Raw genomic sequence first — 18941 nt, forward strand, 5'->3', positions numbered from 1 at the left:
GTTTTTTTTTTTTTTTTTTTTAATAGACGAAGTAACGGAGTGTTTTAACCCTAAATATTTTGCAGCACTCACCATCTCCACCCTGTCCCAAACCAGTGTGATGTTGGTAGATGTAACGTAAGAATTTGGCTTTTTGATTAAAAGAATGGCTTTCTCAACTCAAGTACTTAAATATGTAGAAATTTGAATTTTTGGCATTTACCAAGTATAATTTATAATTTGTACAATATATTGCTCATAAATCATAAATACATATGGATGACACGTTTAAAAACTCATTTATAAAAATGAATAAGACAACATACGTTTTTACTAAAAAGTTATCATTACATAGATAATAAATAGGTGAACAGTTTCAAACCCAGGAGAAATTCGTTTAATACCATAATGCCAACAGCACGTAGGTTAGATTTAGCAGAAAGGATTAATCTTTTATAAATTAAGTATAGTTTCAATTTTCACTGAGAAATAAATTAATAGTTAATACGTAATTATATATTGAATAATCATGTCTCGACAAGAATGATTTTTTTAAACTATTTATAGAAAACCTAAAATATAAAAGAGATATTAATTTCACATCCGAGGAGTGTATGATGTGTAAATAAATACATATATCATTTAGTTTTTTTAACGATGCCGTATCAACTGTTAAAGGTAAAGTTATAAGAAACATTCTTATAAATTCTTTAGCTTTAGCGTGAATATTTTGCCTTTTATCGAACAAGAATAATTAATTAGGCAATATGTGTGTAAGCCAATTTTAATATCACTGATCAAGATTTAAAAAAATAATTATTATTATCCCAACTAATTAAATCACACTACTAAAGATATTCCCGTACTTTTGGTTTTAGTTAAGTTTTGATTCTTGAAATGACATGTAGACGAGTTAAAAATAATAGAAACTATCAATCTTCAACCAAAAGTAACGTTTCCGAATTCTGGGCAATGCCGTCTATATACGTCTCACTTTTCTTCTGGGGTTTCATTAATATGGGCTGAATAGAGAAAACGATATTTCCTTAAGAAAGGCCTAGAACCAAGTCTAGCTAGATTACCATAATTAATTAAGTAAGCTATGTTTCATGTAATAGAAAAATGGTATTACTACACATAACACATATACCGGAGTTTACTTCATCCGAAAGTTTCTTGCTATGAGCCTTGTTTTGCCAAGAAAGGAGATAAGGAATAAATTCGTCTTAATTTATAGCGAAAGCTTATTATCTCCGTGTTACCCTTGCACATACGTATCATTAATTGGCATGTATAAAAAGCTATACGTGACATGTGCCCACGCACGTGTCACCTTAATTTTATCTGCTTCAAAATGGCCACTCAAAAAATAACACGCCCAGCAATAAAAAAACGTTTCTTTTCCTAAGAGAAGGAGTATTGAATTACATATATATTGATCTCAATCGTAAATTGTTCCAGCCGAGTATTTAGTGATTTTCTTTTAAGAGAAATCTTACGAGGAGAATATCTTCTATTAAGTCGAAAATGAAGTTTATCTTACACTTCCACATTTGCGTTTGCCCTTAGGATTCAGTACTGTATACAAAACCGCGCGAGAGGGATCGATGTGTTATGGTGAGAAGTGTGTTATATAAAAATAAATGGTAGGGATAGCTTGACCTTCTAATATTGGTAGAGGGCCCTATGTGCCACCATGAATGTATGTATGTGTATATATACCAAATATAAATAATGTTAATTAAGTACAGGGAAGTGTCTGCATGACCCATGTGGTCATATGAAATGAAACTAACGAAAAAAAAAGATGTAGAAAAACTCACTCTTTCAAACCCTCCACCCACCCCACGTACCATCATCTTATTATATCCAAACAAATCGACCCATCTATATAACCCAAAACTTTTTATTTCTCATTTAACCATTCCAATCGTATATATGACCTAAATAATTAACATAAACTAATTTAATCATATCTCAGTAATTATCCTCCTCAGAGTAAAAAAGCTGATCTTAATGAAATATTAATATCGTTCTTAAAACTGTGGCATTGATTATAACTAGTGATATACATTGTTTACGTAAGCATCTACATAGAGGTACAAAACCCTGATCCACACACTTTTGGCTATCTAAGACACGTACCGTTAGCTGATCCGCATATCTCACGCTAAGAAAGGCACATCTAATTTACCTTACTTTTGTGTACATGCATGCTGATTAATTTAATTATTAATAATTAAAGAAGAACCTCGAGTTTAATCAACACTTATATTTTACTAATCAAATTAATGATAATTAGCTGTTAGTTTGATTATGGACGGGATTGTGACGCAACCATTTTCCAGTATAGACCGTACGCGGGGACTCTCGTATAAATATAGCCGAAGAGATATTTGATGGGATGGCACCTTTATATTATTTCATGGTGTATATATACGCGGATGCAGTTACCATACCGTTTTTGCTCTGCAGATATATAACTATATCATAATTTATACATTCATTATTTACTTATTGATTGATTTATTCTCAGAACTGATTCGTTGTAATTCTTAGTAGTAGGTTGCTTCTGGTGTAATGATTCGGTTTATCTGTGCATCCGAGATTAGAGAATTGGAGACTTAGTCCCTACTTTATCTAATTGTCCCTTATTAAATTTTATTCCTAAACTACTAATATTTATCATAAAATTGTTCCGTGGAAATACTAACTGACAGTTAAGACTCATATATATACCCTAATTGTGCCAGCCTTACATCCATAGATCTATATATATACATACGTACAGAAAAGTCTGCAGGGTGGTGGGGGTAAGTAATAACTACCACATACAGAATAAACTGAGTACTCGTAATAACCGTTATTAGTTCATTAAACAAAATCATGTTTTTTAATTGAAATTAATGATTTTATACAAAATTGAATAATTAATTTATTAATCACCAGCTTAGAAAGGGAAGTTAATTAAGAAGGGGTGACATGAAGACCATATATATATATATAGCAGTGTTCAATCTGCTTTTTTCAATTTTCATTATCTGTCACGTCATTTTCATGTCTCTAATAATTCAGAAGCCTCTTATCAGATGAATTGCCAGTTTGTACCAGAGCTGAAGGGTACCTGTTTGACAACATAGACTTGTACACTTGGTTTTTATTGATCCTCATAGCTATTCGCTATGTTTGTAAGTTGGTGGCCAAACTTTTGTCAATAATTAAGATGTACATATATAATTTTAACGTCAAGATGTTAATTATTATTCAATCAAGTAAATTAAATGGACTATTAAATGGACTACGTCATTAATTAATTTGACCCTCTTTTTTTTTCTTTTAGAACAATTTGTCCAATTAGTTATGATAAGTGGATTTGTGTAGCGAGTAGCAAGCAGGGGAAGATGAAACAGTGATAAAATGGGTAAAAATCTTAATGTATGGCTAGCAACAAAAAATGGTGATGAGTCGTGACAGGCAAAACTGGCGTGAGTGTGTTCAGGCCAGGATGGGTGTGGGTGGCTCGATCGAAAGGACAGCACTACTCGTGTAAGTGTAATATTAAATATTTGCAAGTGCCCACGCCAACGCCGACTTAGTGCGCAATTTTAGGCTTTGAAAGGGTTGGTGTCCTAAGCCACTTAAATCGGTATATTTATGCGTTAATTAGTAGTATCATAGTAATTAGTAAGATTTTGGAACATTAATTTAATATTTTTAAATTTTAAATAATTTTATAAAAAATATTTATAATTTCAAATTTTATTAAATAATGATAGGTTATGTATCTTAAGAAAATTTAATCAAAAATTTATTTGATAAAAAAATATTTTCTATAATTAAATAAAAATTAATTGAAGAGAAAAAATTATAATTGAAATTATATTATGAAAAAAAATTAATGTCGGAAAAAGCATGTAAATTATATATAAAAAATAATTCTTAAAAGTTTTATCTTTCAAGATTTGGTACTAGGTAAGAATAAATTGTGATGATGCGATCAAGTGATTACGAATTTAACACGAAAACAAAACCGTGTTAAGCGCATCTAGTTGTACCCTGCTATTTATACCAATGGCTGATGTGATGCATTTGGCTTCCCGTTAATCATTGATGGTAGATTTATTTTCAAACCCTTTTTTCTTGCATTTTATTTAATCTTCTTGCCAAAACTAAGTTGTCGATAACGTTGGTTATGTATTCAAATATAGATGATGATGTTAATAATAATTTTGGCGTGACATATAAGGTGTTATATTTACAAATAGAGATATTCTAATTTTATGATAAAATTATACAATTTTATTTATTTTTTAAATTTCTATGGTATTTATTTTGTTTTAAAAAAATATATCTCCTTTTATTTGTAAAAGTTATATAAAGTTATTGTATAAATAATTTCCTTCCTTTATAATTAATCAATGGAAATTGTTATACATTAATTCCAGTCACCACAAAAATATTATTTATTAAAAAAGTATTAAACATAAAAAATACTTCTATATATTAATATTTTTTTCCAACAAACATTAAATTATTAGTATAAATGTTAATTTAAGTCTACCTAATAACATGCTACATTATGCAATTATTTAATGTATCAATAATATATATTAAAATTTATTAGTTTTACACTAATAAAGTTATCTATTAATATAATATATTTAATAGTTAATATAAATTTATACTATCTAATTATACCAATAATTTAATTTTCCTTACTTGAAACCTTTATCAACGGGAATTAATATAACAATAATTTATTAATAAATGACATTGTTTAATAATGAGTGTTCTAAAAATTTTAAAATTAGAAAAATATGTTGGTAATTTCAAAATGCATAAATTGGCTAAAAGCCTCCAAACTCTCCAACAATGATTATTTTATAGCAGAGCCTTTAATAGATATACGAATACGAGTTTACAGATGGTCACAACTGGTGAATACCGACGAATATAGTTAAAGGAACATCAACCTTTTACCGTGACGTTGGTTTGATTCGGTTTGAAGGGTTAAATGTCTGGGCATTTAATGTACGAATAATTACGAGAGGTCAAACATGGGTAGGACAGAGCTGATAAAAAATAAAAACATGGGTAGGACAAGATCTCGTGTCCTTGAGCATGAGTACCAAATCCATATACTGTTCCTGTTACTAATATTTTAAAAACATCATTTTATAAGTAAATAAATAATGTAATCTTTCAACACTGTGATTAGAAAAAAGAAAGATGGAAGAAGTTCATAAATATTATTAACAAGCAATCAGTTTCTCATTAATCGATATCAAACGAGTTGAAACTATTCTAAAGAGTTTTATTTTGGTATTTCGGGGGATCGTTCATTGTCTTACTATATATGGCCACTCATTCTTTTAATGCAATTGGTTGAATAATTAGGCGTTGCAATAGTTGCCGTTGATTTATTCATAAGAAAGAAAAGACAAATATTTTAGTACTGGTTTAAAAAATTAAAATATATATTGTTTATTAATTTTTTATCTAGTTCAATCTATGTAAAGTGTAAGTCTATTGAATCAGTCTTTAAATTAGTACTGAAAATGGTAAATCTGAAATTATGGGTAAGAGGAGATGAACATACCCGTAGAGGCACTTTAAAGCTAAAATTAATGTATCTTGATAAAATAATAATACATGTTAAAAACTTATCTAATGAAACAATGCATGCTAGCTCCTCAAATAAAATCCTGAAGTAAATAAGTCACAATTAGGATGTCAAATATATTTAATAGGCCTTATTAAATAGCTCCCGATCTAATAATAGATAGTTGGCTCGCTAAAAATGACCCAGCCATATTGATTGTTTTCGTCTTAGGTCTAACTATATAAATCTAGATCAATTCCCTAACTAATACATTCAAAGTACTAATTAACAATACTCAAAAGAAAAAGATTGAGAATGGGCGCGGTTTATAAAGCTAATACGATCTTAAATCGAACTCATAATTCCCACGTCAATCCCAAGAGATGCTTATGTTTATGGTTGAATTAAACACGTTGGATACAAGTCATTAAAAATTAATTAACCCCATTACTTAATATACTAAACAAGATGAAATTGAAGATTTCAGAAAAAGAAAAACAATTATATATGATTGTGGAAAATCTAAGATATTTATACATTCTGCTCAAATTCAATAAATTAAATTTCATGCGTGGTTGTTACTCTAGCGGAAACAGTGGTCCATGCGATTTTGTGTTCAGAATTAAGACGGATTATCAAAATATGTCGATATCGGGTGACACATTTTTTAGGCCAAATAAATGAGACCCACCACCCTGCCAAGAGCTAACATCTATGCTCTTGATTTTAAAATGATCGTCAGTGTTTATCTTAATACAGTTTGAGTTTCTTTCATTATTTAAAATGTACCTTTTAAAAAAAAATAAAGCTTTACTTTAGACCCATGCATTAAGCGAATTGAAAAATATCAAATGTAATATATTCAAAAATATAACTATTTTAAAATTCAATTTTTTTATAAAATGTCTTAAATAATAATTATTTTAAAATAAATATAATACACTAGCACATGTATCTTACAGTTACGAAAACATACATGTAACTTGTTAAATGACACATGTATTTTTATTAGTTAACATATCGGCAATCCACATAATTCTACGTGCCTAAAAAATTAATGCTTGGGCCCTGAAGTAAAAGTGTCTATTTGATTCATTTATTTATTAATATAGTTACCTATCTCAAAACATAGCTAGACAACTTTTTGATTTAAACTGTAGCTATTTTTTAATGGGAAGTAACCTTATTTAAATATGAGAATATTCATGGTATAATAGAGTTTTTTTTTAGCGGATATTTTCTCATGCACAATACTCGATCGAATTTAACATATTACTTAGAGAAATTAAATATATATTACTTCAATTAATTACTCAATAATTTTCAAACAGACAATTGATCTACACTTTAGCATTAAAGCCAAAGAAAAATATTAAACGTATTTAAATTAATTTTATTATTTAAGGTTTTATATAAAATTAAAAAAATCATTAAATGTGATATTTAAATGCATCTACAAAGTTTCCCACCCCAAGAATTTTGCTAGTAAATACGAGTGAGAGGCTAATAAAAATACGAGTTGGATGCTCCCCCTGAGTCTGGCGCAAGTAGTCATTAGTATTTTTTTTTACTTACTAGAATAAAGGAACATGAAAGCGATCGATAAATCACTCAGCACTTCGAAGAGTAACAAGTATGAGTGACAGTGACATAGCATCCAACTTAATAAGTATAAGTTTGGAAGCATGATAAGTGAGCATGTACAATAGAACTTACTTTTCTTTTCTTTGGTTCGTTATAAACTTGTAATAGAAGATTTTGTTTTTTAAAAGGATAAAACATGAGAAATTTCACTTCATATTTCGAATTTTTCCTTTAGTCCATAACTCGTGACTCTTCTTTCAATATTCAAAGGGTTTAAAATATCCGAATAAAAAAAAAACCATTCATTAAGCACTAGTATTTTTTCCTTCCTTTATTTTATTTTTCTTATTCTTCCATTAATCAACCAAACTTCTCCAAAATATGTTAAGGAATTAGCTAGCCCGGCCACTCTGCAGGTGTCTGGATTCAGAAGTTCATACCCGAAGGTTTTTATATATATATATATATATATAATGTAATTTTCATTAGTAGTTGAACGTATTCTGATTAAAAAGTATTATTTATCAATAATTTAATTATTAATAGAAAATTTATTATTCCATACTAATAATGTAATATATTATACAAATGACTAATTTATTGATAAAAATATTAAATAGAAGTTATTTACTCACTCAATTTTTTTTTTTAAATATCATCAAATGTCATTAATTAAATTATTGAATCATAAAATATTATATTTTAAATCATATATTTTAAATAAATTAAATATTTATAAGTATATAATCTTATAACTGACATTTGTTTATATTTTAAAAAGTTATTCAATTAAGTGAAAAATAATTTCTAAATTTTGATAGGCTTTATCTACTTGGTATTTTTTTAATCAGTAATTAAATTAATAAAAAATATTTGTGAAAAGTTATTTAGTAAAATAGGTTAATCAATAAAAGGAAATTTGATTAGTGTTTCATTAACATGTATTTTACCTAACAAAAATCGCATTATTATAATAAATGTTAAGAGTATATATTAGCAATTAATTAATACATGGAAATTTCTGATGATCTCAACAAAATTATTTGTCAATATGAAATATGAACTCGTATATATGGTATTAATTAATAATCTAATTTGTATTTAAACAAAGCATATATCCATGTAGAGAAACTTAATAGTGTCACTCACTTGATAATATTAATTAGTGTGTTTTAATTTTCAAAGTTCATAACTCCAAGCACTCACTTGCATTCAACTTAATTTTGTCTTGAAAATCATATTCATAGAATGGACATTGACAAAAAAATATTTGTCCTGAATGAGATTTTTACCCATTAATAGGTTCTAGATCTACACAGAAATAATTATTCGTGATATTTTGTTTACTAACAGTTGTAATATAACTATTGCATTTATTAGTCTTTTATAACTAAATTTAAATATTAAAATAATGTTTTGTTTACTGATAAAAATTCGTAAAAAATACTTTTATTCAATTAAATAGGAATATGTGCACTGTATTCTCAAAACTGCACAAAATTTATTTATCTTAATGGTGCTTCAAAATAATTGGCAGATTTTAATCATGTTAAAATAAAAAGCAATTTCTAATATAAAACCGCTCATTATGATAATTAAGATATAAAACCGTTCAAAACAATTGCTAGATTTTAATTAAGACTCGCTTTTACCTCACACTTATTTTCATATAATCTTACGTGTGTTGTAAAGTGATCGGGAATGTTAATTAGTTTGTATCAATTCAATGAATTAAAAAACAAATCAAACTAAGTTCGTTCAGCTTTTACTAAATTAATAAAATCAAACCTTTTTTTTTTATCAGTTTTCTAACTTAATCGGGTTGATTTAACATACATAATAATTGCCAAATGAAATATACGAAATTAAACTAGTCATTCAGTCTTTTCCGTAAAATTGGATTAAATTGACCTATCGGTACTGTAAGTAAAATAATAATAATTTTCTCAAATTATTATCACGTGTATTCTCTCAGACATAAACAAGGCATGTAATTATGCATCCTAAATTATGTAAATAACAAAAGTTAAATTCTCAAGTTAATCTAACAAAACTTACGACAAATAATAAAGAGTAATTATTTTTTTAAAATACACAATATTTCAATAAATAAACACTATGGAACATATATAACATGCATATATCTGCTCACAAAACATATATAATGAAAAAACTTATTACTCTCTTTAGCAAAAATTGCTCTTTTTTTTAACCTTCATCTTGATCTATCCTACTAGGCTAAGGCACTGCAAATTAACATGTTCAAAAAAACAAGTGAAAAACTTATTCTTTGATCAACTTGTTGAAATTAAAATGTTGGCTATCAAGCAAATATTATTCCCCTTCTTCTTCTTGCTGCCTTCTTACTTTTCTATAGATCTATTGGCATCAAAACCACAAGGGGTGATTTCAATCGTAACATATAATGCTCTATCAATTGGCCTGAAGAAGGATATTGAGAAATAATTAAAAATAACAAGGGATGAATGAGGAACGATAGAGAGAGAGGAAGAGAAAGATGAGATGGCAGCTAGAAAAGGAGGGGTGTGAAAGACGAGACAAAAGAAAATGAAAATAAAAAACTACTGTATGTAACTATGTATGAGCAGAATGCCCTATAAAAGGAGTGACCCTCTTAGGAAGTTGAGGAAAAAGTAGGATGGAAAGAAGAATCAGCACTAATATATCTTTAAAAGTAGAAGAAAAAAAGATGACGTATCATGAGCACTAAGTGCATGACTTTAGATTTAGCTCAAAATTTATAATTTATTGATTTAGAAAAATATTTATTTACTTTTTTAAATTTTTTATAAGATTAATGTAAAATAATTATTTTTAAAAAAATGAACTAAATATTAACTTAATTAATTTTAAGATCTACACTTGTAAAAATATTATTAAGATGAATATCTATTTAAATAAACATAACTTTATTCATCCTTAATTAAATTCAAGCATTTTATAAATATAATTCATTTTAAATTAAAAATAAATAATTTTTTATTTTATGAAATTATATAATTCAAGTATGTCCACATTAAATATCAAAGACACTTATCTCACTTAATAATTATATATAAAATATGATATTAATTTGATATGAAATTTTTTATTAAGTAAATAAATTTTATTAATTTTTTAAAATTTAATTAATATTATTTTATTTTATTTTATTTTACTAAGTGGTATATTTTTAAAATATAAATAAACATTTAAATTTAAATAACATGTGTTATAAAAATTTAAATTATAAAATTTTTAATATATATTATTATAAAAATAATTTAACAATTAAATTAATTATTTTTATATTATATATAAATTATTAAATAGTATAAATCTTGAAGAAATATCAAATATGACACTTTTATTTTGCTGCATCCATTTGCTGTTAGATACACGTAAAAGTAGTAATTGAGAACTGATTAGCATGTTGTCCATAGGATAGGAACCTGATCAAAACGCAAGAATTAACGTAAACCTGAAATAATATATATAAAAACATAAAAAATTAAATATCATCAATGTTAAATAATGCTGAAATATTGTATATCAAGAAGAAAAGAAAAAGAATAATAATGTATGCCTGATTTATTGTTAATAAAAATTTTATTATTTAACATAAATAAAATTTTCTAAAGTCAACAAAAAATACATTGCAGCATTTTTATGTTTGTTAATTTAATATGATGTGTCAAATTTGAAATTATAAAAATATATTTTATTATTTTTTTAAAGTTATGTGTATTTTTTATTATATATAATTTTGTTTGAATCGAGTGAAACTATTATAAATTATACTCTTTTTTAATATTTAATATATGTTACAGTCAATAAAATTCATATTTAATATACCCCTGTTATTATTTACATGCTCAATAATAAATAATAATTAATATTTTAAATTTATAAAATACTAAAAATATTTAATACACACAAGAGAAGTTATATGATTTAGTTAAAAAAATAACAATTTCCGTAAAAGAAAGATATTTTCAAAAGTTTAGGTGTAATACACTAGTGTTTTATTTTAAAACATTTTATTTTGTTATAAAATAATAATATAAATGATTTTTTATTTAATTTTTTAATATTTTATATCTTATATACAATATATGCATTAAAGAATTTTTATTGTTGAATTTATTTGCACTACACAAATATTATTAATTTAAGATAATTTTTAGTAAAAACTAAAATTATACTATACAAATTTTTAAAATTTAATAAAATAAATATAATAATTAATATTTATTATATTAAATAAGTATAAATTATATAAATAATGTATTTAAAATTAATAAAAAATCATAAAATCTTTTAAATTAAAAATAATTATGTATTATATAGTTATTTCACTTTTTATTTAAAATGCAATATAAGTTTTATTATTATTACTCTAAATTTAGCAATATGCGCTTGAAATATTTCTAATCTTTGCAGTTAATAACTGTAATTAGTTTAACAAATTTTACACATGATAAATTTGAATATAGAATTTTTTCTTGCATAAATCAATTTTGCACCTGCAGCATTGTGTCAACTCTTTGTTTTTTTTTTATAAAATTTGTTTATAATAGATGAAAAAATTTAATGTAAAAAAAAATTATAAAACAATGAAATACATTGCATGTAACTGCCCCAAATTAACAAATAATGCGATTTACAAATTTGTTCCTGAATAATTTTAGAATTTACACCAAACTAGTAAAAGAAAAACTCATAATATAAGTGAGGAAAGGATATACTTTATCTAAAAATAATAATATAAAATTTACATTAAAAAATAATTTCACAAAATATCTTATTTTTAATAAATACCATTTCCATTTTTTTTTGGATGTTATTATTAAAATGTGAGTATTGAATTAAAAAAATGTTGATATTAATTTTTAACATTGTTTAAATATGTAAAAGTAATGTTTTTTATTAAAAAAATATTCATCATATTTTTATAAAATTAATGCAATAAGGTTATTTTTAATAAATAATTTTATTTTTAAATATTATGCTTAAATAAAATGAAAAAACCTGCTTACCGCTACAGGTAAATCAGCACAGAACAAGGATCAGACGTACACGAGTAGCATGCTCTCCGTTGGATTCAATTAGCGCCAAAATCCATCTCCGTCACTTTCCCAAAAAGTACCGGTACCTTTTTCCTAATCCAACGGGTACGGGACGCTTAATGCTCGTTCAGAAAATCTGGATCGTCAAATCAAACATTTCAACTTATTCAATTCAATTTTCAAAATCTCGAGAGGGAGAGAGAGGAGACACTCCCAGGCCAAGTCTTCCTCCCAGCCACCGTTCACCGGGGACACTGCTTCTGCTCGGTCAATGCATGCTTTCATTTCAGCAAAGAGTCAAAGACCAGAACTCTCTTTCCTAATCACCATTGATTCCTTCCTTTCTTCCGAGAATTGCAATCCGTAACGCACGGAAATTTATGGCACTAGTCTGAGGCTGACGCCACTCCGTTCCGTTACTATTAGCTTCGCTGAAGGTTTATCCGTATGTTTCGGGAACTCAGATCGAAACGGCTACTCGTTTAGAGTAACATTGCAATTTAGAAGAGAAATCGCTATTAAGTGAGATCGATTTCTGGTCAGCTTTTTAGAAGCTTTATTTTCTGGAAGAAAAGTAGATGGAGCAAAGCGAAAGGACGTTGGATTTAGCTCCGCGGAAATTGGCTAGGCAATTGGATTTCACGGCCGTTTGTGGAGCTCCCTCACACCTGAAACTGCAGCCAGCGACGCCTCAGTCACGGTCACAATCAATTCTGCAGCCGCCGTCTCAGCCGCTGCGTTCTCCGTCGCAATTACAATTGGACTTACAGTCATTCGGGCAACGAGCGTGGTTATCTTCACAGCCACATGTACAACAGCAGAGAACACCAGAGACTAAGGTAATGCCGCAATTGCAAGCGCCGCGGCCACAGCTAGTTTCACCGCTTCGTCGAATTCCTCATCCTGTGCAGAAACTTCCGGTGAAGATGATGCAAGTCGTGTAAGTATTCATAAATCTCGATAAAATAAAATAAACAAATAAAAGAAAAGAAAAAGGTAGCGTTCTGCTTTGCCTTATGCTTACTGCATGATAAGGAATTCTTGGATCATGTTAAAGTGTACCTAAATGAGTTAAGAATGTTGAATTGGATTGTGTACATGCTCTGAATTTTAGTGCGGTTAAGATAGTGTAAGAACAGGTGACATTTGCCCGAAGTTAGCTTCTGTTGAAGACCAGGGTTCTTGGCTAAAATAATTTGATTAGATACGCTGAAAATAATGTTCTTAGAGATTTATAAGTGCTAGATTAGAGAGAATTTTGTTTATTTTGTCAAAAAATGAAAGTACTATATCAATAATTAGGGGCTGGAAGCAAGGAATTCCTTCTAAGTGTAGTTAATAAATCATCACAGTAATCATATATATTTGTTTACTTGTTTTTACATTTTTCTTTCACATTGAAAAAAGTAAATTGGTTTGCTTGTATCTGCATGCAGTGTGAGGCTTGTTATTATCATTCTGTCTTCTGAGGTTGCTTATAATCATCTGAATTGTGGGTGAAAAATGGAAATATTATTGCATGCGTTTAAGGAAAATAAGTATCATAAATTTGGTGCTAAACTTGGAAACTACTCAAATGACCTACATTTGTTGTTAATGGAAACATTCCAAGTACTTCATCAGTCCATTTAAAGGGTCATATGGGAAATACTGTTTTATCTTTCACTCTCTATTAAATTTGTCTCACAGTCTTATACTAATTTGAATTTCATCATGGTTGGACACGTGTTTTCCTTCAGGAAGCAAGAGTCTCCAAGATCACAACCTCGATATAATGTGGAATTCAAGGAGATCACTCCAAAGAAACAAAAACAATGTAACTGCAAAAATTCTAGATGCCTCAAATTGTAAGTACTTTCGCTTTTCTGTAGAAAACCTTTCATCAAGACTACTTTATCACATGACCACGCTATATCTAAATATCTGACATGCTATTTTCCTGCTTTCTCTCTCTCTCTCTAACTAGCTAAACCTAACTTCGCAAATGCTAGGTACTGTGAGTGCTTTGCAGCTGGGATCTATTGTGATGGCTGCAACTGTGTAAATTGTCATAATAATGTGGATAATGAGGTTGCCAGACAGGAGGCAGTTGGAATAACATTGGAACGCAATCCAAATGCTTTCAGACCAAAAATTGCTAGCAGTCCGCAGGAACCAAGAGATTCCAAGGTTTGTAACTCAATTCAACTCCCTCAAGCATGTATAATTGGTTTTTGACACGAGCCTTTTTAGTCAAACTTTTGTGATGGTACTTACTGTTCTCAGTTTAGCTGACTTGGCGTGTTTAAATGTCCTGAACAAACTCAGGAAGATGTGTCTGAAATTCAAGTAGTAGGAAAGCACAATAAAGGATGTCACTGCAAGAAATCAGGTTGCCTTAAGAAGTATTGTGAGTGCTTCCAAGCCAATATCCTCTGCTCTGAAAATTGTAAATGCATGGACTGCAAGAATTTTGAGGGAAGTGAAGAAAGAAAGGCAATCTTTCATGAAGAGTATAATATAGTTAACATCAAACAGGCAGCAAAAGCATCCAGTAGTGGAATTTTTGGATCATCTGGCTATGGAATCCACATAACACCCAAGAGAAAAATTCAGGAAATATTTTCTGGAAAATCAGCCATGGATCAAACTGTTAACATGACTGCTCAATACCAACAGGTGCTCTCTTCTTTGCATTCTGGACAGGATTTATTTAGATTTATATAAGTAATCATTTACTTATTCTTTATGTGGTTGATTCATGTACCGGAAATCATATGAATTCAATAAGGCAATAACTTTGACATATAATTATAGCAGATCACGTGTATCAACATTTCAGTTATTGTTTTTAACCTTGGAACCTTTATTTCCTTGTTCTTTCCCTATTAGTTTAGTAAATAATTTCCTCCACCCTCTGCAAGACATCCAAACTTCATATAATGCCTTTTACATTATTCTGAATTTTTAATCAGGAAATTGATCCTATGGCTTCATCACTTTTATCTCTGTCAGCTTCCTTTGTTTCTGACAATGCAAGAATTTCAGGGTCTTCAAGATCTACATACCGGTATATGTTTTTTTTTTTCTTATCGTGGAATTTATCTAATGTTTTAAATATAAATATAATAGAGATTATAGCTAACAGTTAACTCATGCTGAAGGTCTGTAATGGCTGATGTCCTCCAGCTACAGAATGTGAAGAATCTCTGTTCACTCTTTGTTGTTCTCTCAGGAGTAGCTGCAAAGACAAATACAGGTTTTGACCAATGCATGGATTTATACTACAATTATCTTGTCTTTGTTTATGATAATTTGATTTATTGACTGTACGGTGAATGGTTTTTAATATTTTAGTTTTCATTTGCAAACTTTCCAAATTTCATGCTGGCAGGACATTTATTTAATGTAAGCATCAGTTTTTATTTTATTTTTCTACCTATTTTGTCTTCTTTGAATATATTGTCATATATGTGCTTGTAATTAGGAGATAAATTAGGGTAGGAAGTGGTGTTTTATGATATAACTTCATGGGGGCCACAAGGAAGTACCGAGGAATTAGGAATTGGTGTTATAATTTCTTGGGGACCATAAGGAAGTGCTAAGGAATTTATGAAAGTATTTTGGTTCTTGGGCAAAGGTTAACTAATGCATATCCAAAGTAAAGATTTTATTATTTTAAAGTATGGCTTTTTTTTGCATAAAACCTGAAGTATTGAATCTTTGGTATTGAAAGGATTGAGTTTGTAATGTTTGAAGGGTATTGAAATTTAACAAAATTAATGAAGGTTATTTTCAATGAAACTGGGGTCATTTAATAATAATTTAAATAAGAAGGGGTTTTGGTGAAAACCTTTAAGTTTTGTTTGGAAGTATTTAAGTTTTGTTTGGAAGTTCAGAGAGAAAAGGAAGGAAAATGTTTGAAGAGTAAAGGAGGGAGAAAAAGGTTTAAACCCCTCCCTTGTTTGGATGTTTAAAATTTGTAAAAAATCCTCCCAGTTTGGAGGAACTCCAAAAATTGAATTCAAGTGGACTTTGGAGAGTTTAAAAAATATTCCTAACCCTTTCTGTCATTTTTTCCTTAACTCCCAAACAAGGGTTAATTATAAATAAACCTTCCCTTCCTCTTCACTCTTCTCCTTAAAAAGGCATCCAAACAAATCCTTAGAGGTTTAGAGCTCTTCACTCTCCTCGTTAAAAAGACATCCAAACAAATCCTTAGAGACCTCCCATACACTAAATATTTTTCAGCCGCTTTTCACTTTTATAATTGGTTCAGTATTCATAAACACTTGTAAAACGTGGCTGAAATCTTTCATTTTTTGCCCTAAATATAATCTGGCCATGAGCGTCATTGAGCAGTTGCTTATCAATGTAAATATAGGTTTCAGAGTCTATATTTATGTTCACTTTTCACATACCTATCAATATTTTTGTCTTTCCTTCACTGTCTTCTAGATTTTCTCTCTTTCCATTTTTTCTTTACTTATTTCATTTGAACATAGTTGGCATTGCCATTGTTTTCAACTTTTCAGAAATGAGTGGCAAAGTAGACTGGCAAACAAAAACTGGGAATTTTGAGGCTTCAATGGTTTCATGTGCTCAATCACTGCAAAGCACTAGAGATGTCTACAAGCCTGTTTGTGATAATCATGTGAAAAAAGATGAAGCAGACACAGTTGATATTGCCAATTATAGTAAGCCATTGTCACCAGAAACACTAGCATTGATGTGTGATGAACAGGATGATATGATTTTTGGAAATAGTTCTGTAAATGGAGTTTCATGCAACAGCACTGATCAAAACATGATTCGAAAGTCATCTAATTCTAATGGATGCAGTGATGTTTATGGAGAGCAGGAAAGGCTTGTACTGACCAAGTTCTTGGATGTTCTTCGCAGACTTAGTACTCTTGGTAGTATTAAAGGTCAGGCTATAGTGTTATGATGTTAAAGTCTTCACACTCGCACAGCCTTGTTTGGGCAAAATTAATCTGGATTTTCCTGTCAATCAACTGCAATATTCTATGAATAGCCAACTAGGAAAACCTGAGTTGGCGTGGCTGACAAATATTTATTTTAACTATATTTTATAATGAAGGGGACAGGTAACCAATATGCTCACTTGCTTTATAGCAAAAGAGACCATCTGTTTGGGAACTCATACCATGTGACAGGAATATTTGACCTCTTCATGATGTTGCTTTTCTAGTTTCTGGCAATTTGTCTTACTCAGCTTACCTTTGTAGACAACTTGCTTCGTATAAGTAAAATTAAGAATGTCAGGCTGGAAAAGAAAAATGACAAAGCCATATATTCACCCATAGTGGGGTCACCTTGTTGTTGTGCTTACACTTGTATATCTGAATCAGGAAACAATTCTGGTCACCTTGGAAGGAAGTGGTGATAAATCTGGTTTTGTCAATGGTATGCTTATAGAAATTGGCAGAGGCGGAATATAAGTTTCCTTGATTTTAAAAATCAGGATGAAAGAACAAGGAATAGAATGCAAAATGTATAATGTAGAGAGTCCTAGGCCCATAGCAAGTCACAGAGAGCTGATAATGACATGTCGTATAGGTCAGACTTAATGGAAAGAAAAGAAATAATCAAATATTGTCATTTCCTCAGTTCATCTTTAGCTATATGTTTCTGATTGGATGTCAGAATTAGAGTAACCTAAACATAACATAGATAGTTTGTTTAATATTGGTAAGTGGTAACTTAAGCAATGGAAAGAATAAGAATCTGGAATGCCTGATCCATTCATTTCTTCAGCTTCTGTGACGTTTTATTAAGAATTTCACTGATGTTAAATTAATTAATATTAGTTATCTTTAACGTTGTAGAATCGGTATGCTCTTCGTTGGCCAACAAAGAGGTGGGAAACAAGAAAGAACCTGAAGGCAACAGTAATAATATTGATGCTGAAACCGATACTGGGAGTGAGAAGGGAATTCCCAACAACTGCATTGGAAATTATCCCATTCCATTGGTTTCTGGAATATATCAGACAGATTATGCAATAACTGATGGACATGGTAATAATGATCTTTCATCGACCTGAATAGTAATGAAAAATGTTCCCAGTGTCATGGTGCATCCGGGAATTTTTGCGCTGATGTGCATAGTTATTATACCCAAGTCTTGTTCCCTGCTGTTAAATTGGAGCTTGTCTAGAATTACAACTTGGAACCTCTTCTTTCCTAGCAGTGATATTTCAACTGAATTAAGTAATGATCTGAACACTGGCCAAATTTTGATCTTTACTGTATACAAAAGTGTGGATATGTTCGTAGGAATATTGACATAAGTTATGTCAATTGACATAATATACACCGGAGAAACTTATTGAATGCTTCCGCTTAACTGTACAAAGGAAGATCCATGTTCGGTCTCTGAAAAATACATCGATTTTCAATTTGGTCTTTATTCTTTCTTCTGGTTTTGCTTTAAAAGGAAATAAAGGTGCTTGGTAACAGAATAATGAGTATAGGAAAAGAAGTAACAGTAGCCACCTAGCAGCAGTTTTAATTGGTTCTTATCCGCGTTGAAGCCAAGGATTTGAAACGTAGAAACACATTGATCATTAAAGCTTCTTTGGCAAAGGAAACCGAGACTTTCCACCAGTTTCCAGATATTTTTGCACAGTTCGTATTTTAAATGGTTCAAACACCGATTTAAGACACGAAGTCATACAGCGGATGATGCGATTGTTTGAGTGATTT

The 18941-nt window shown here is 29.3% G+C and overlaps 1 protein-coding gene across 1 annotated transcript; it reads left to right on the forward strand.

Annotated features, from left to right (window-relative positions):
- The first annotated feature begins 12812 nt into the window (after positions 1 to 12812).
- On the forward strand, positions 12813 to 17309 carry LOC113866192 (protein tesmin/TSO1-like CXC 5). The gene is made up of 7 exons (XM_027501075.1): positions 12813 to 13174; positions 13974 to 14081; positions 14226 to 14403; positions 14542 to 14892; positions 15189 to 15283; positions 15378 to 15472; positions 16749 to 17309. The coding sequence occupies exons 1-7, from the start codon at positions 12813 to 12815 to the stop codon at positions 17159 to 17161; spliced, it is 1602 nt and encodes a 533-aa protein (XP_027356876.1). The 3' UTR covers positions 17162 to 17309.
- Positions 17310 to 18941: the final 1632 nt, after the last annotated feature.

This window comes from Abrus precatorius, unplaced genomic scaffold (assembly GCF_003935025.1).
Source record: "Abrus precatorius isolate BTA unplaced genomic scaffold, Abrus_2018 Scaffold4, whole genome shotgun sequence".
NCBI lineage: Eukaryota > Viridiplantae > Streptophyta > Magnoliopsida > Fabales > Fabaceae > Abrus > Abrus precatorius.